This window comes from Prunus mume, linkage group LG2 (genome assembly GCF_029339155.1).
Source record: "Prunus mume cultivar Tortuosa linkage group LG2, ASM2933915v1, whole genome shotgun sequence".
Classification (NCBI taxonomy): Eukaryota; Viridiplantae; Streptophyta; class Magnoliopsida; order Rosales; family Rosaceae; genus Prunus; species Prunus mume.
The window spans coordinates 10,440,398-10,458,729 of NC_142699.1; the positions used below are offsets into that span (position 1 = coordinate 10,440,398).

At 37.0% G+C, this 18,332-nt stretch overlaps 3 protein-coding genes across 6 annotated transcripts; 2 read left to right on the top strand and 1 right to left on the bottom strand.

The window, feature by feature from the left end:
• The first annotated feature begins 1,212 nt into the window (after nucleotides 1–1,212).
• LOC103320263 (oleosin Ara h 15.0101-like) lies at nucleotides 1,213–1,590 on the top strand. Its single transcript, XM_008221913.3, has one exon. The coding sequence runs from the start codon at nucleotides 1,213–1,215 to the stop codon at nucleotides 1,588–1,590; it is 378 nt and encodes a 125-aa protein (XP_008220135.1).
• Nucleotides 1,591–3,043: 1,453 nt separating this feature from the next.
• LOC103320265 (uncharacterized) lies at nucleotides 3,044–5,245 on the bottom strand. 3 transcript variants are annotated; one of them, XM_008221916.3, is made up of 6 exons: nucleotides 4,789–5,245; nucleotides 4,457–4,635; nucleotides 4,213–4,351; nucleotides 3,997–4,122; nucleotides 3,811–3,901; nucleotides 3,044–3,679 (listed from the first exon to the last, which is right to left on the bottom strand). In XM_008221916.3, the coding sequence occupies exons 2-6, from the start codon at nucleotides 4,543–4,545 to the stop codon at nucleotides 3,528–3,530; spliced, it is 597 nt and encodes a 198-aa protein (XP_008220138.1). In that variant the 5' UTR covers nucleotides 4,546–4,635; nucleotides 4,789–5,245; the 3' UTR covers nucleotides 3,044–3,527. The 3 variants fall into 3 exon arrangements, with proteins under 3 accessions (XP_008220138.1, XP_008220139.1, XP_088901106.1); XM_008221917.3 differs by having other exon boundaries at nucleotides 4,457–4,672; nucleotides 4,789–5,164; XM_089044980.1 differs by lacking the exon at nucleotides 4,789–5,245 and having other exon boundaries at nucleotides 4,213–4,346; nucleotides 4,457–4,613.
• A 2,965-nt stretch (nucleotides 5,246–8,210) lies between these two features.
• On the top strand, nucleotides 8,211–17,993 carry LOC103320266 (Tetratricopeptide repeat (TPR)-like superfamily protein). Of its 2 annotated transcripts, XM_089044983.1 has the most exons (19): nucleotides 8,211–8,420; nucleotides 8,514–8,588; nucleotides 9,004–9,123; nucleotides 9,206–9,246; nucleotides 9,504–9,715; nucleotides 9,844–11,726; nucleotides 11,913–12,113; nucleotides 12,224–12,862; nucleotides 13,016–13,251; nucleotides 13,374–13,584; nucleotides 13,687–13,842; nucleotides 14,199–14,356; nucleotides 14,465–14,657; nucleotides 14,876–15,258; nucleotides 15,586–15,766; nucleotides 16,044–16,273; nucleotides 16,433–17,093; nucleotides 17,313–17,391; nucleotides 17,606–17,993. In XM_089044983.1, exons 1-19 carry the CDS (start codon nucleotides 8,418–8,420, stop codon nucleotides 17,836–17,838), a joined length of 5,895 nt encoding a protein of 1,964 aa, XP_088901109.1. In that variant the 5' UTR covers nucleotides 8,211–8,417; the 3' UTR covers nucleotides 17,839–17,993. The 2 variants fall into 2 exon arrangements, with proteins under 2 accessions (XP_088901109.1, XP_088901107.1); XM_089044981.1 differs by lacking the exon at nucleotides 8,211–8,420 and having other exon boundaries at nucleotides 8,502–8,588.
• The last annotated feature ends 339 nt before the right edge of the window (nucleotides 17,994–18,332 follow it).

Here is an 18,332-nt window from a genome sequence, read left to right on the forward strand (position 1 = left end):
AAAAGTTATTTATTTTGAAAGAATTAATGATTTGTCCGATTTTGTTAGAATTTAAAATGGTAAGTATAAATACCAAAGGCCCTGACAAATCTTATGTCAATCTTGAAAACTTTGAACATGCTCTATGTTTTCCATAATCTTTAAACGTGTGTGCTTGTCTGAGGTAAAAAAATCTCATCTCTTATTTTTCTACGTATGTTTTCATATATACATATGATCTTCTTGCAATTCATATATCGTGTGTGTTTTTGTTGTTGTACCCTCGTGTATGCTTCTCAAGTGGAGGTAAAAAGTTTCTTATCTTCTCTTCTTGCAATCGTATGGTGTGCAATTTTCTTTTGTTATGTTATTTTTTCTTTGTTGTTGTACATCATATATAATTTAGTCAAACTCTATTTGGAATATATTAAACTTTATAATTCCATTGAACTCTTTTCAAATCTTAAATGAATACACCCTCCCAAATTACTCGGTGTGAAATTCCCACTTAACTTATAAAATTCTATCACAAAAGTCATAACTTAAGGTTTTATCTGTATAGTGTGAGAGATTTTATCGCAAAAGATTTTGGTGCTTTTTGATACATGGCAAAAAGTCAAGTTCTATGTAGTTGGACAAAAAATTTGTCCCTATGGCTTTAATTTTGGCAATTTAACTCATGTGTAGTTTAATTTTATTGCAATTTAAAAATACATTTAAATTTCCATCTAATTTCTTGACGAATGATATTTTGGACAGAATTTTGGATGAATTCAAGGATAAAATACTAAATTGGTAAAATTAAAATTACAGAGATTAAAAATGGAAAAATGGACAAACTACTGGACTAAAATTGACTTTTAGCCTTGATGTATTGTATTTACTTCTCATGCTCTTTGAGCAACTAATGACGTACATAGCAGAGGTAACAGAAGCAAGTAATTGACAGCAGTTACAGTGAGAGCTACAGAAGCTCGCAGTAAATCCATCAACAGGAGAGCAACCACCTCATAAAAAACGATTGATTTTTGTACTTCCGATTCAGATAGTGCCAGAAATAAGAACTGCCACGTAAAGCATTCATTCTATTGCCACGTACACATGCATGTTTCCCATTTGTAAACGCAGAACTCATGCAACCCACCACGTGCCACGCCACATCCCCGTCATCACATGATCACATCTATATATCGTCCCCTCCTGCAGCACTGACTCTTTGTATCACTGATCACTATGGCTGATCAATCAAGACACGTCACCCTGAAGCTCCAGGACCACGACCAGTCAGCAGCCCAACCATCCTCCCTTCGCCTGACTGGCAAGTTCTTGACAGCAGGCGCAGCTGGTACAACCCTTTTAGTCCTGTCCGGGTTAACGTTAACAGGGACAGTGATGGCCCTGATCATGGCCACACCAGTGCTGGTGGTGTTTAGTCCAATCCTAGTCCCAGCTGGGATAGTCGTGTTCCTGACAGCAGCCGGCCTTGTTTTCTCTGGCGGGTGCGGCGTGGCGGCAGTAACAACGTTGACATTGATGTACAAGTACATATCTAGCTATGTGGCTACAAAGAAAAGAGCTTACTCGTATGGGCAGTACTTCTGCCCTTTTTGAATTTCAGGGTGGGTTTATGCATCGAGAAAATAAAATATCCTGTTGGTTTGGTGTTTTAGCTTTTTGTTGATGAAAATAAAAACTCGTTTGATTTCTGCTTTTCATAGCCCTGCTATGTACGCATGTCTTGGGTTCATTTGCAAGTTGATGGTCAATTCCCAGAGAAGTTGCTCCTAATGAACTGCAGCATCTGCACTTTTAAAACACTGATGATCATATACTAAATTTGAGTGAAAATTTTAAGAAGCGTTTCAAGCATTTTGATCAGCTGAAAACTAGATTAATAATAAAACAGTAACTTCGGTGCAAGACCATGTTTCTGAGGATCTATATTGACATCAAAGCAAAAGCACACTAGAATGTGCAAATTGGGTTGTTTGGATACACTATTAAAAAAAAAAAATTAGGACGTTTCTTATTGAGAGGGGTATATACTAAACTCAGAAACACTAAAAGGATATTAGGATTCGGATATTAGGACTCGAATTCAGAATTTGTTTGGGAAGCAATTGCCCCAAATCCTCATTAGTCTTATAAACACTACATGCTAGAAACATTATACGAATGCTAGGACACCTCTTAAGTCTAACCCATAAGCTTACCTGGGAGCAATAGCAGTTATTCCATTTGCTGGATACACTAAATTTAAACAATAACCACAAGTCGTTTCATTGGTATTAGGCTTTCTGGACAACCCAGTTGCAGAGGAAAACAGAGCAGCCACCTCATCAACACATGGTGGTCTCCTTGTTGCTGACAAATTGCCACGCAAATTCACTTCTTTTGACATGTTTCCAGTTCACAAAACTCAATCCCATGCAGCCCGCCACGTTCCACACGACATCACGTTTTATAAACCCCATAATTTCCACAGCATCCACAGGGTCTCACAGAGATTTCTTGATCAAACATGGTGAATCAATCAAAAGAAATTACCCAGAACCTCTACGGCCGGTCAGCTCCGCCCTCACACCAAACAGTCAAGCTCTTGACCGCAGCCACAGTTGGTGCCACGCTGTTATTCTTGTCCGGGTTAACTCTGACCGGGACGGTGATTGCCCTGATCATGGCTACCCCCGTCCTGGTGCTGTTTAGTCCAATTCTCTGGGATAGTCATGCTCCTCATAGCAGCCGGCTTTGTTTTCTCCGGCGGTTGTGGCATGGCAGCAATGACGGTGATGGCATGGTTATATAACTATGTATCTAACTATGCGGCTGCGATGCAAAGGGCTAATGCGTACGGGCAGTTCGTGATGCTTGATATATAGAAATGGTGGGCGTGAGTTGGTTTATGGAGGAGTGTAAATTGTCAAATGCGGTTGGTGTTTTTGTTTGTTTGTGAAGCTAATATTTGTTCTGCTATAAATCCCCTAACAATTCACCATTCTCAATCACATTACATTCATTGATTGATGTGGAAGACAAACAAAAATAGACAAGAAAAATGGAAAACTTAGAGGAAAGAATGTGCTAATCCATATATCTACATCTGCTCAAGTGATTTCATTGCCTGAGTGCATAACAAATTTGAGATAATGTGCTCATCTGTCTACAGTTGCAAGATCCAATTCGCAAAGGAAAATTAAAAAGCATAAAATTTTGATGCTAATAGGATAATGTGCTCATCTGTCTACAGTTGCAAGATCCAATTCGCAAAGGAAAATTAAAAAGCATAAAATTTTGATGCTAATAGGACTTTATCTCATCTACTCTTCTTTGAGAGAACAAGCAAAAAGAGAAACTAGAAAACGCACCATTCGAATTGCAAGCCAATCATGAAGGTCAGGTCAATGCCCAGAAGTTACTTCAAAATGTACTGCGGGACCAAACTGAAATCTTAGATACTCCAATGCCTCAATTGGTCCAAAATGGAGCTGCGTGATCATACTGAAATAACCAAAACTTGATGAAGCCAACCACTTTTATGAGCCAGATATTCAAGAATCTTTAGAAGCATTTTGATCCACTGGCCGTAACAGAAAGGGTGGAAGAAATGCTGGGATGGTGAACGCCAAAACCAAGCACACCAACACAAAGCCTACAACCCACCAAGCTTTGTACGGAATTCCCAATAGTAGTTCATCACAAACTGCCACCAACATGTCAGAGATAAGCTTTGTTATACAGACAAATTGTAATGTGCCTAGCATTAAACAGCAAAAATTATAGTAAAAAATACATGTTAATTTGTCATGCCAAATTTGATTGATATTACATTACCTATATTGAAAATGATGTGTTCCCTCTCCTGCACATTTGGTATTGCAACAACTCCTTCTGGCTCCACACTCACCAACACATACATGCCACCCTAAGTAGTCAGCAGAGTCCAAAACTCACTGGGCATCTCATGAAATTAAAATTAATGAAACTAAGCATTCAAAGATTCAGCAGCAAAAATCGAACCTGATCGTTCGAGCCAAGACTTTCAGTCTTGAAAATCAGCTTTTCTGTATTTAGTAATCTTCTGTTCCCGGTCAGTGCAGATTCCAAATCCCCTCTCTTGAGTTGTATGGAAAATCTAGCAGGTATCTGTGAACACACAAATGCAAGTTAAGGAACCCATAAAGGGATTGCTGAGAAACATAAAGAAACTCCAGTGAAAGTTTTAGAAACACATACAGAAGCTGGATACGATATTTTCACTTCGTACCACGTATCAGGCTTCAGTCCTTGAAGCTGGTAAAGGCGTGAACCCATTTTTAGTGGCAGAGTTTCCTTCCACAGCTCTTCACCAACATTCAAAACTTTGCCGTCTGTCCTGTAAAAAGGTGCAGAGTAGTGAATTGGGTTTAAGACAATGTGCCCAGAGATTAACATCAAAGCAGAAAAATGTGCAAATTGGGTTTCATTTGGATATACTAACGTGTTCCCATGGCTTGAATTTGAGCAGCTGATAACGATGCAGATTATGTAGAGTGTGATCATAAGACTACGAGTACGCATCTGACGCATTGTGGTTGTGGACGAATGTGGCACGCTGCTTTCTTACTTCTTCAACCTAACCAATCACAAGTACACATTCCAGTGGATTTGTTTCTTCATCTGCACATTTCATCAAATACTTGGTGGGTAATAAAAACTGCAGAGCAATCTAGTGAACAACTTTATTTTCAGCGAGTGGGTGTTGAAGATTTGGATTTACGAAATAATACAAACCCTTCAGTCTTCTGAATCAAGTCAAAACATTTTCATTACCTTTCTCAGGCTTTCTCGGCAACCAAACAGACCAATAATCGATCAGCGGTTGCAATAACAGCTACAGGAACTCGCAATGCCCGAGTCCATATTTTCTCAGGAATCTATCAGTGAGCCATCAGCTCAGCCAAAAACGAATGATTCAAAAAACAAAACAGCAAAAATCTCGTAAAAGGAAATAACAAACGGTTGACCGGAAAACGAGCCCTAATAAGATTATAAAACGGTGGCACGTTTAAACGCAGCGTTTTAGTCCTTCTTGCTTGATAAAACCGCTAAAACGACGCGCAGTGTTTTGGCGTTTTAATCGTTTTCCTAATGAAATCTCCCTCGCTTAGCAACAGCAAGTGAGCTACAAACAATTTCTTGTTTTCAATTTCTAAGGGGATTTCAAAACCCTAAAAATCCCCATAGTGAGCATTAGTATTAACTGAAAGCCCAAATTCTCTGCGAAACTGCTTCATTGCCGCATTCGAATTGTCGACTTGATAAACCCGAGACTTGGATTTGGGTGTGGAGGCTAAAATCAATTTTTGGAATACTAAAATAGTATTTACAATATTTTTAGGTGCTTAAAATAATTTTACAGGATTTTTAAATAATATAAACTATTTTAAAAACACTTTTGGAAAGTAAAAATAGTGTTTCAAGTCCATAAAATAATTTAAAATAATTAAATAGTAATTTCTGAAATAAAATAAAATATTTAAAATACTAAATATTCACTGAAAATAATAATTACTAATTAAAATAATTAAATAAGGCTAAGATATGACTTAATTATAACTATTAAATTATCGTAAAATACTAGGTCGAATTATGTGAGTATCGAAGCCTAATTGAGTCATAAGTGTCCTAAAGTAGACTCATGGTTAGAGTTTGAGGCTTGAGAACAGTTTTGCAACAAGTTTAGAAGTTAGAGTTTTTCGTTTGAGACTTGAATTTTGGGTTCAGAGGCTAAAATCAATTTTTTGGAATACTAACATAGTTTTTACAATATTTTTTTGGTAATTAAAAGAATTTTCCATGATTTTTAAATAATATAATTTATTCACAAAAGAAATAATAACTACAAACTAATTAAAGTGATTAAATAATGCAAAGATATTACTTTATTACAAATATCAAACTAAAAAAATTTATTTTTAATAAATTTATTTTTAAAAAGTCCATAAAATAATTTAAAATAATTAATTACTATATATTGAGCAATTTATGAAATTAATTAAAATATTTAAATACTAATTATTTACTAAATAAATAATAATTGAAATATAATTCGTATTTAAAGTAATTAAATAAGGCTAAGATATTTGCTTTTTAATAAATAAATAAAAGTATATTTGAATAAATAAAAAGAAGGGTAACTTTTCTTTTATATATATATATATATTTTTAACAAACTTAAAGCGTATAGCCGCGTGGCTATACGTATACTTAAAGCCTATCGCCGCATGGCTATACTATGGTTTTTATTATAAATGGGTTTTTGACACGCCGAATCACTAGACGGGTCCTCTTTTATTTTTAAAATTTATATCAATCGTATAGCCGCCTGGCTATACATGAGATTTTTTCAAAACGACCGTGCGGCTTTACTATGGTCTTTTTTATATACCCCTTTTAATAATATACTTAATACGTATAGCCGCGCGGCTATACTATGGTTCTTTTTACCAAAAATAGTATCGCCGGGCGGCTATACTCTTGATTTTTTTAAAAAGAGTATAGCCGAGGGGCTTTGTTAGGGTCTTCTTTTACAAAATAGGATAGCTGAATGGCTATATGCTTTACATAACACTTTGATCTTTTGTTTAAAAATTATTTTTCCTCAATTTTTATTTATCGCTAAAAGTAGTTTATAGCATTATCCATTACTATTAGATCATTACCTGAGTCTATACTGTACACATAAGTACGTATTTTTCTTGTTTAAAATATTATATAGTGGCCAAACTTTTCAGTCGTAACTTGCCAAAACTTTGCCGAATAAAACACGTACATATTTTATTTATATTTTTCCCGTTCCATATTTTACTAACTATGAAACAATTTGAGAGGCTAAGATTATTTCTTACTTGTTGTAAGAAAAATGCAAGATATTGATTTTGCAATCTCTTTGTCAACTAGAACAACAATTTCAAGCAAAGTTTTATGCGTACAGTGGTAGTATTTTTCATGTAAAATGTTGTTTGAAAAGTGAAGCAATTACCAAGACCACTATAACTCAACATGCAATTCTCAACAACAAATAATGCGTGCAGTAGCATAATTTAGTAGCACTAGAGAAAATGAGGTAGATCAAAGGTAAACATTCCCACGAAAAAAATAAAAAATAAAAAATTGAACTCTCAAATTGATTTAGTGTGAAATTTCTCTCTTTTCAATATATGTTTTGGATATGTTGAAACTACCAAATTAATAACTATAAGGTATAAACTAATGAAAGTAGGCCACAAAATTTCAAAATTGCTAGGGCACCCTTCTTTGCAAACTCTCAAACTAGAAAGCTTAAGTTTTGCTTCCAGTATAACCTTTCTTTGTTTGAGCAGAAGGGTAATTGCAATACACTTATAGTGGGGACCTAAGAGGGGCAAAGTAAAGGTTTATTAGTCTAATGATTTTTGAAATCACATCAATTTCTTTTTATGCTGTTAATTCTTACTGTGAATTATTTTTATTTATAAATTTTATGCTCTTTAAAAAATTTTGAAAAAAAAAGGGGCCATTGAGGAGCTATTAGGCGGGTATTTTTTTAATTTATTTTTAAAATACATAGGAGAGCCGCGTGGCTATAGGGTTTAGGGGTTTTTTTTTTCCTTAATTTTTTTTAAAAATAACTAGTATGGCCGCTGAAGTACTTCCCCCCTAAGACTCACTCTAACTAAAATACTTTAATTTTGATAGAAAATTTATCCCTTTCTTTATCAAGTGCACAAACTATATGCAATACAAATAAGAGCACTGAAAGGAAACTTGCTTTTGAATGTGTCAGTGAAAAAGGAATCACAGAAATCTAAGTGAAGTTTTATAGTGATGCACATCTAATTACTTGGGGAACATTTAACAGCAAACATCGTCAAAACACGAACGACTAGTCGTTTTGCATGCATGCTAGTTTTCATTACCTTTCTCAGGCTTTCTCGGCAACCAAACAGACCAAATAATCGATCAGCGGTTGCAATAACAGCTACAGAAACTCGCATTGCCCGAGTCCATATTTTCTCAGGAATCTATCAGTGAGCCATCGTCTCAGCAAAAAACGAATGATCCAAGAAATAAATAAATAAAAGCGCAAAAAAAAACGTAAAAGGAAATAACAAACGCTTGACCGAAAAACGAGCTCTAAAACGGTGGCACGTTTAAACGCCGCGTTTTAGTCTTTCTTGCTTGATAAAACCGCTAAAACGACGCACTGTGTTTTGGCGTTTTTATCGTTTTCCTAATGAAATCTCCCTCGCTTCATAACAACAGCAAGTGAGCTACAAACAATTTCTTGTTTTCAATTTCTAAAGGGATTTCAAAACCCTAAAAATCCCCTTAGTAAGTAGTCGTAGTGAGCATTAGTATTAGCTGAAAGCCCAAATTCTCTGCGAAGCTGCTTCATTGCCCCATTCGAATTGTCGACAATGGTGAGCTAATTTACGTTGCTTTTACTCGATTGAATTTCCTTAGTAAATTTTTTTTTTTTGTGTTTTCCAATTCTGAATTCTATGTTTCTTCAGTTCTCAATTGCAGCTATCAATGATACTGAATCCAAAGGCAAATGGGAACCTTTAGCTCCCACCAAAGAAGCTCAGGCATGCCCCTCTCTCTCTCTCTCTCTCACATATTTTTTGTATTTGTAATTTTCTTCTACATTTAGCTACCTTTTGCTGGAGTTAGGTCAAGAATGCGTCATATTTTTGTTATGTCAATGAATTGGGATTTTCTGGGCTTGTGGTGAGTGTTGTGAATTTGAGTATTGTTTGCAAACCAAAATAAAAATAAAAAGAGTATTGTTCACATTTCACCAGAAGTTACGGAAAAGGAGAGAGTACTAAACTCGCGGTTTCGACAAATTGAATGCATCATAAAATGTGAATTGAACACGGTTTCTTTCTGTATTGTAGCCCAATTCCGAACCTTTTAGATATTCTGAGCTGAAATGCTTTCTTTTTTGGTTAGATATCTGTCCAAGAATAGAATTCATACTGTTTAGCTTGGTCATGGCAGGAATTTCATCTTTCACAAACTTATCATGAAGGACTTCACAAGTTACAAGCTAAAGAATACAAAAAGGCTACCGAGCTGTTAGAATCTGTCCTACAAGATCCTCTTATAGCAAACGCTCAGGTGAGCGTTAGACTTTCAACAAACAGTTTTAAGATGGCAGTCTTGTTGGTTGCCTCTGAATCAAGTGTCTATTGCCATGCAGGTGGATGGTAATGTCAGCGATTGCCATCTTTTGCAACTCAGGTTTGGATATATCCACTACCCATAGTCTATTGTAGGTCTTGGCCAACTTTATGAAAAATATCTATTATTTTGTGCAATGCTCTGAGTGGATTTACAATTTTCTAATTCACATAGGATGAATCAATCTCCAGTAGAATGTTAGTTTTGTAAATTTTCTTTTATTAATATTTTTGTGACAATAGAAAGGATACAAAGGAAAGAAAATGAACAACATGTTCTTAAATATCTTCTCCATTATATTTTTCTTGCTGATGCAGATTCTTGGCACTGAAGAACCTTGCTAATGTTTACCTTCAACAAGGTTCGGCATATTATGAGAGTGCTTTACGATGTTATCTTCAAGCTGTAGAGATTGATACCAAAGATTCTGTTGTCTGGAACCAGCTGGGAACATTGTCATGCTCAATGGGCTCTCTGAGTATATCCCGTTGGGCATTTGAGCAAGGGCTTTTATGCAGCCCTAGTAATTGTGAGCAATTTATGGTGTTTAAATATGTTCTATACGTCCATGCCAAAATAACTGCTCTATATTCCATAATGATGGACTCAGCACCGTATTTGTGACAGATTATGTCTTTCTCTGATCTTTTTATGCAGGGAACTGCATGGAGAAATTATTGGAAGTTCTTATTGCTATTGGTGATGAGGTTGCATGCCTTTCTGTTGCAGAGTTAATTTTGAGGCATTGGCCATCACATTCTCGTGCTTTGCATGTCAAGGAAACCATTGAAGAATCCGAGCCAGTTCCATATGCTCCTAGAGGTATAGATAAGCTGGAACCTAAACATGTCCGTCTAAAATTTGTTGACAAGAGAAAAGCAAGTGATGAAAATATAGAGGAGGGCGTTGCATCAAAGAAGCTGAAGCAGAGCATAGATCTGAACCTGGCAGAAGCTTCTTGGGCTGCTCTTGTTGATGCACTCATGGATATCTTACTTCCATTGAATGGGAGTCAATCTGAGATGGGGGCTGCAAAATCACACCAATCTGGGGATGTAAGATTGATTTTACACTTACCTTCTAATTCAGAAAGTACCGTAGGATTTGAGGAAAGGAAAGGGTTTAACTTATCCCCAATTGGTGGAAATGCTGTATTTGGTGATTGTAACTCTGAAAAAACTGGTACTGTTAAAGAAAAAGCCACGAATCTTCTAGAATTACAACCACAAGAGAGGCGGAGTACTCGTCTCGAAAGGCTTAGAAGTCGTAAACCGGGGAAAGAAGATCTTGACTTTGGTAACGGTAAGGATCAGGCCAAGGTTGTAGTTCAATATCTAGAACCTTTTGTTGCTGGTGGATCAGGAATCAAAGATTCTGGTCATTCCGGTAATTGTGTTGTTTCATGTCCTGATCAAACTAATCCATGGGATACTGAATATGGCGATGTTTCCAGATTTGTCGAAAAAACTTCAAATAATTATGGTGCTTTCCATTTGGCCCATTTGCTTTTAGAGGAGGCTGCAAGTAGAGGTCTTTTGTATCAGGATGCATTTATTAAGATCCTGGAGTTGGAAAAGATGACAAGGAATTGGGGGAAGGATAGGAGTCGTGAGTGTTGCCTTTTTCTTGCTGAGCTTTATTATGACCTTGGGTCATTGTCTTCCGATGTTTCCAGGCTATCTGAGTTCATGTCTGAGGCATCTTATCATCTTTGTAAAATTATTGAATCTGTAGCTGTGGATGATGAAAGTATCTCTGGGCTTGAGAGATTCTTTGGTACTAGTGGAATATCAGCGAATACTTCTGTTTGCCCGGATGTACCATTAGATGGTTCGTCTTTAACAAGTAACAGTTCCTTCTGGGTTCGGTTTTTCTGGTTAAGTGGACGGTTATGTATTTTGGATGGCAACAAGGAAAAAGCCCACCAAGAATTCTGTATTTCCTTGTCACTTTTGGCGAAGAAGGAAAATACGACTGATTCCCAATGTGTGATCCGCCTCCCTTATTGCAAGGTTGTTAAAGAGTTAACCATTCATAGAATTCTCCATGAAATCAACATTTTAAAGGTTGATTTCTTGATGGAGAAGACTTTAGGTGAGATGATTGAGAAAGAAATGTATATGGAGTGCATGTCCTTGCTTGTTCCACTTCTATTTGCAACAAAAAATGTTCCCCCTGATGCATTACCCTTGCGCTTAGCTGATAAAGGGGGAGAAGGAATTACTTCTGTTGAACTATCAGCACTAGATATTTTAATCAAAGCATGTGAGAAGACAAAACCTATGGATGTTGATGTTTATTTGAGTTGCCATCGGCTGAAACTGCAAATTCTTATGGCAGCAGCAGGAATCGATGAATGCCTTGCTTCCTGTAAATCCTTCCTATTGAAATCCGGGTCAAACCCTCGCTATGCTTCTGATGTAGATACAAAAGAAAGTTCAAGCAAGCATTGCTGGAATTTCTTGGTTGCAGAGGAAGTGAAGGCTATTTCTCAATGTGTGTCCCAAGTGAAGAACTTTATTGATCAATCTGGAGCTTCCGTAAGTCAATCAGTATTTATGTATAAATAGCTGTGATATTTGGTCATGCTTACCTCAAACTGTAAAATTTCAGTACATTCGTTCCATTCAAACGTAGAATTATGTTTTCAGAAGTGAATAACCTTATGGATCAGTCTGTGTAGGTTCATGTTTTATGCACTACATAATTATATCTTATGCTTGCAGGACACTATTCCAATGAGCAGCATAGGTGATATGCAATGCTTGCTCTTGTCAGTCATGTGCAACGTTGCAAGCATATTCCTCTCTAAGAAGTCTTCTGATCTAGTAATTACTGATCAAATTGAAAGAAGTTGCTTTATTGAAGCTTCCATTGCATTTTGCAAGCTCCAACACCTCAACATCACGATAACTGTTAAAACTCAAGTGAGTCTTGTCTCCTCAAGTTGTTCATACAGTGAATCCTTTCATGATGATATATATATTTGTTTCACTCTTTCTTCCCTTTTTCTAATTTTCCCAACTTTGCGTCGTAGGTTGACTTAATTGTCACAATGCATGATTTGCTGGCTGAGTATGGGCTCTGCTGTGCTGGTCTGGGCGGTGAAGGGGAGGAAGGAACATTTCTTAAGTTTGCAATTAAGCATCTATTGGCCTTGGATATGAAGTTTAAATCTAATTCATTAAACAAGGAAACGGCTCAATACAAAGAGCAACTTTGCCTAAACAGTCATGCCAAATCAGATACTGATTTGGAAATGGTTCACACAGGAATAGATGAGACCAGTGCTTCCGGAAAGGATGCTTCTGAAAGGACACCTTCCAAAAGCACTTCATTTGATAATACCCTAGATAAAGACAGCGTGGGATTGGAAGGTGGAAAGCAAGGTGTAGATGGGTCTGGTGGCAAGTTCAACGGATGTGAAAAAGAAAATTTTCAATTGAACGAAGCCAGAGCTGAGCTCCTTGAAGATGAAAGGGAGGAACTTGAGTTGAAAATTGATTATGCATTGGATCAGTGTTTCTTCTGCTTATATGGTCTAAATATAAGATCTGATTCATCCTACGAAGATGATTTAGTTGTGCACAAAAATACTAGCCCTGGTGATTACCAGACAAAGGAACAGTGTGCTGATGTTTTTCAGTACATACTACCTTATGCAAAGGCTTCTTCTGTGAGCTCTCTCTCTCTCTCTCCCCTTTTTTTTTCCCATGTGTGTGCATCATAACAATTTATTACAAGGGTTCTAATGAAAAAACGTTGTAGCACCCGCAGCTATTTAGTTTCCCAACTTTTGTTTTTCTAAGCTTATACATGTATGTTACAGAGGACAGGATTAGTTAAAGTTCGAAGAGTACTCAGAGCCATACGCAAACATTTTCCACAACCACCAGACGATGTTTTGGCTGGAAATGCAATAGATAAGTTCTTAGATGATCCTCATTTGTGCGAAGATAAGCTCTCAGAGGAGGCTGGATCTGATGGGTTTCTTGAAACCATAACAAAGATTATACTCCCTGATGCGAGAAGCCTTAAACAACAGAAGACATCATCCGTTGGGAGGTATACAGAAATATAAGTTCTAATTTGTATTTTAATTTTAAAATGTAATTGTTATCATTTGATGGTTAAATTCATAAGTTTTCTAATTTGAAGAAGTGAGCTTTCTACATGTATGATTGCAGCTCTGAACCGTATCTGGATGTCTATTGCAACTTGTATTATTTCCTTGCCCTATCTGAGGAAATGAGTGCTACTGATAAGTGGCCTGGCTTTGTTCTTACCAAGGAAGGGGAAGAATTTGTACAGCATAACGCAAAACTCTTCAAATATGATTTACTCTACAATCCTCTACGTTTCGAAAGTTGGCAAAGACTCGGAAATATCTATGATGAGGTAATATTTGTTATCATTCTGATTTGTGAATGCTGTAGAAACCAAAACAGAGCACAATTCTGGTGTGGAAAAGTTTCAATTTCTAATGATCCTTTTTTACAGGAAGTAGACTTGTTGCTAAATGATGGCAGTAAGCACATCAATGTGGCAGGATGGAGGAAGAGTGCTACTTTACCTCAGAGAGTTGAGACAAGTCGACGGAGGAGTAGACGGTGTCTATTAATGAGTTTGGCTTTGGCAAAGACATCAGTTCAGCAGGTTAGACCCCTTTCTTTCCTATATATTATTGTATTGGTGGGGAGTAGGGTCTTTCCTTCTCTCTTTCTTGGTCATGCAGAGCATATAGATCCTTTGACATTTTTACTAATCTTTTTTCAAGCAGAGCATCAGATCAAATAAAATGGCTGAAATTGTTTTGTTGCTGAAATTATACAGTAGGGGCCATCTTGCGGTGGATCCTGAATAAAAATATTTTACATGCTATACATGCCATTAAGGCCAAATTTTTTTTTTATTTTTTTTAAATCCAGTCTTTTCTGCTTGAGTTCGAAATTAGAATGTCTTTGGGACGTTACTGAGAATGTACTGATTTGTTTTCTCTTTTTATGGCCCAGTCTGAGATACACGAGCTATTGGCATTGGTGTACTATGATAGCCTTCAAAATGTGGTGCCATTTTATGATCAGCGAACCGTTGTACCCTTGAAGGATGCAGCATGGATGATGTTTTGTGAGAACTCGATGAGACATTTTAAAAAAGCTTTCGCTCACAAGTATGTCCTCTTTTCTTCATAGTTTCATTTTTCCAGTTAACTACTCAAACCAACCACCTGATGTGTCAAATTAAAATGGTGATTTGTCTGTGCTGTCTTCTGTATCAGGCAAGATTGGTCCCATGCTTACTATATTGGGAAGCTCTGTGAAAAGCTAGGATTCTCTTATGAGACATCATTGTCATATTATGATAAAGCTATTGCTCTAAATCCAACAGCTGTAGATCCAGTCTACAGGATGCATGCTTCGCGTTTGAAGATGCTTTGTACACGTGGAAAACAAAATATAGACGCTTTAAAGGTTTTTTCTTCTTCGGTCTTGCTTCTCCAAATCACCAGCCCCCCTCTTTTTTCTTTGAATTTTTTTTATTTTTATCAATCCAAATAATATATTCCTTAATAGGTATTATATTTGTCTTAACAATGAAGTCTAACTGGTCGGAAAAATCTATTTAAGTCCATAAGATGGATGCTTGCTTGACAGCTTCCTGTTTTACAATTAATTTTTTACCATTGCAGGTTCTTTCATCATATGCCTTTAATCAATCAAGAAAGGATGCTATCATGACAATCTTAGGTAACTTGGCTTCTGAAAACTCAAACTCGCCTAAGGATAGAAGCACACAAGCAAACACTGGGGAGCAGAAGCATGAAGATTCACTCAAATTAGAGGTGTGGAACATGCTTTACAGTGACTGTCTTTCTGCCCTTGAAACTTGTGTTGAAGGAGAGCTTAAACATTTTCATAAAGCCAGATATATGCTTGCTCAAGGTCTGTATAGAAGTGGGGAAAGTGGTGCGTTGGAGAGGGCAAAGGAAGAACTCTCCTTTTGCTTCAAATCATCTCGCTCATCTTTTACGATAAATATGTGGGAGATTGATAGCATGGTCAAAAAAGGAAGGTGCAACTATAATTCTATGCAACAATTATGTTTTTGTATTATATATTTCAGAATCTAAGGAATTTTGACACCACAAGGAATATACAGAAAATTTCTTTCGCTGGTTTTTTCTCTGAAAAAGAAACAGAATGCAAATTCCTTTAAACTAATTTCATATGTTTAAACACACACACACCAAAAAAAAATTCAAAGAAAGATTTTTCCACATTGACATACTACCCAAACGCCCCCTTTCAATATTGTCAGTTTGTTTGCTGTCCATGTTGTTAAGTAGCTTAAAGTTATAATTCCATATGAAACTAATTGGATATATCTTCTCTGTATCAGGCGGAAAACTCCTGGTTTCTCTGGGAGTAAAAAATCCCTTGAAGTTAACTTACCTGAAAGTTCTCGAAAGTTTATTACTTGCATCCGGAAATATCTGTTGTTCTATTTGGAACTGTTGGAGAAGACTGGAGACATCTGTACTCTTGACCGTGCTTATATATCGCTGCGAGCTGATAAGAGGGTAATATTTTAACCTCTAGTGCCATTACTTTATTGACTTTCATAGCTGAAGCAATTTCTTGATGAGTTCTATGACTTGTGGAACAAAATATTTTATGTTTCAGTGCATTTTTCTTAATTCACTCGTCATGTATGCCTCTATAATAGCAGTTCAAATTTACGCGTCATTGTTACTGTCAAAATAGCATGTTCTTGTCTAGCCCATCTTATTCTATTTCTGATTTTTTTTTTCTTTCTCTACCGATTTAAGTTGGATCTAACTTGATTAGAAAATCCAGTTTTCACTATGCATTGAAGATCTTGTTCCAGTAGCACTCGGGAGGTACGTTAAGGCCTTGGTTTCATCCATGCGACAAGCTGAGACTGTTGGCTCTGGTGCTACAAGTAATTCTGAGCATATATTGGAGAAAGTGTTTGTTTTGTTCATGGAGCAGGGAAACTTATGGCCAGAAATATGTGGTTTGCCTGAGATTAAGGTCACAGAAACATCAGAAAGCAGTTTATATGGGTAATTTAAATTGCACAGTAAAATTTATGCTTACTTTATTTCTCAACTTCTAATTAAATTCGAGTGTTTAACTCCAGAGTCCTGATCCATCTTTGTTTATTAATCTTGAACAAGATAGTTCTCCTTCCAGAGTCTAATGCACTCCTTGTACTTCTGCAGATATCTTCATGAACACATAATAACTTTGGAGAAAAATGGCAAGCTGGAGACACTTGAAGCCATAAATGAGAAGATACGAAAGAGGTTTAAGAATCCAAAATTATCAAACAGTAACTGTGCAAAAGTTTGTAGGCATGCTTCCATTGCTTGGTGTCGATCTCTTATACTAAGCTTGGCAAAGATCACTCCGTCACAGTCTGAAATCACCAGTGAGATGCGGGTCCTTAATCCAACAGAGATGTTGGAAAACAGCCAGCTGCTTTGTGTTGATCTGCAAACAGACGAATTATGGAGTTCAGCATTCGAGGACCCAACCCACTTTAAAAATCTTGAAGCAAAACGGAATCCTATTTTGTCTAAAATAAAGAATTTAACAGTTAAGAAAGCTTCAGATGAAAATTTGGAGGCTGCCAGCGCTCTGCTTCGATCTTCTTACAATTTTTATCGTGAGAGCTCCTGTGTGATGCCCTCATCTGGTGTCAACCTGTATTTGGTTCTGTCTTGGTTAGCAAAGGATACACAGTTCAAGCCGACCATGGATGGGGCTGAAATCCTTGACCTTAGCATTCCGAGAAAGCTTCTCTTGTGGGCTTACACGCTATTGCATGGCCGTTACACAAACATATCTTTTGTCGTAAAGCATTGTGAAGAGAATGCAAAGGTATGGAAAATCAACAGCTGCAGTCCCTTAAGCATTCACAAGGGCATGATGACACCATAAAATGCGCTTCTCTTAGTTCTGATATGTTAAGAAACATGAACATAACTGCATTTAGCATATGATGTCCACATCAAAGCAAACGATCTGCTGCACAAGTTTGAGGTAGTTAAGGAAATGAAATTGACTAATGCATTACGAATTTGTGGTTGTATTTTGCAGTCTAAAATGAAAAAAGGAGCTGGAACCTTATTTGCGCCCTCAAACACAAGCACACCCAACACCAGCACTACGCAAGCAGGTTATTCAACTTCTTCCCTTCATCTTTTTTGTTAAACCTTATTGGGACCATGTACGGAGAGGAGAAAAGGCATGGTAAACCAGAGCTGAAGCAATTTACCCCTTTTGAAAGTTTGCTTGTCTGCTTTTGGGGTTAAAAAAAGCACTGTTATCTGCAGATTGTCTTTTCACTCACACACACACTCTGATGGTTGTAGCTGCGTTACTGGTTGCAGGTTGTGGGAGAGATGGAGCCGGCCATGCTGGAACCAGTGATGCAGAGGCCACTCCGGTGACAACAGTTGTATCCGCTTCATTACCTGAGGACTCCATGCAATGTGCCAATCCACCACCTTCCGGCGTCTGTCAAAGGAGTTTATTTGCTGCTCCCCAACTGCACCATTGCAGCAACACCGTTGCAGAGAGGAGCAATACAACGGCAGATGGAGGTGGTTTAGACAAAAGTTGAATTACAATTAGTTAATTGTTTCGGTATTCTTGTAAATATTTTCTCCCAGTTAATCTAACGTATCTTTAGGCTAACCGGATGCTGATGTGATGTGATACCCAACTGGATGCAGTTTGGATTTAAGGGCTTAAGAAAACAGGCCGTTGTCAAGATCATTTATACTGTGAAAGCAACACGATACTTAGTAGTGACAAAGATCATTTGTAGGCAAATGGTTGATAATATATACAACTGGTTTGAAATTGGGGTTTGGGGGTGTAAAATTTAACTGCACAAAAACTCAGAAAATGACATCCCAAACTCTAAAATGTCATATTACATGCATCAAACTCCAAAATACCAATATTCAAACTCGAAACCTCAAAATGTCAAAATCAACATCGCATGCCAAAATTCAACTCCAAACCACCAAAATGCCAAAAATCACACCCATAATCCTAAAATGTCAAAATTTACTCTCCAAATACCAAAAATATAAAATTCATGCTCGCAAC

Coding starts and splice junctions, on each gene's coding strand:
- LOC103320265 (XM_008221916.3), bottom strand. CDS start 4,545: ATGCGTCAGATGCGTACTCGTAGTCTTATGATCACACTCTACATAATC. Junction 4,123..4,212: donor AAATATCGTATCCAGCTTCT/GTATGTGTTTCT, acceptor GTGTGTTCACAG/ATACCTGCTAGATTTTCCAT. Junction 3,902..3,996: donor GTCTTGGCTCGAACGATCAG/GTTCGATTTTTG, acceptor CTGACTACTTAG/GGTGGCATGTATGTGTTGGT.
- LOC103320263 (XM_008221913.3), top strand. CDS start 1,213: ATGGCTGATCAATCAAGACACGTCACCCTGAAGCTCCAGGACCACGAC.
- LOC103320266 (XM_089044981.1), top strand. CDS start 8,502: ATGTTTCTTCAGTTCTCAATTGCAGCTATCAATGATACTGAATCCAAA. Junction 12,863..13,015: donor CTTATGCAAAGGCTTCTTCT/GTGAGCTCTCTC, acceptor TGTATGTTACAG/AGGACAGGATTAGTTAAAGT. Junction 14,658..14,875: donor AAAATATAGACGCTTTAAAG/GTTTTTTCTTCT, acceptor TTACCATTGCAG/GTTCTTTCATCATATGCCTT.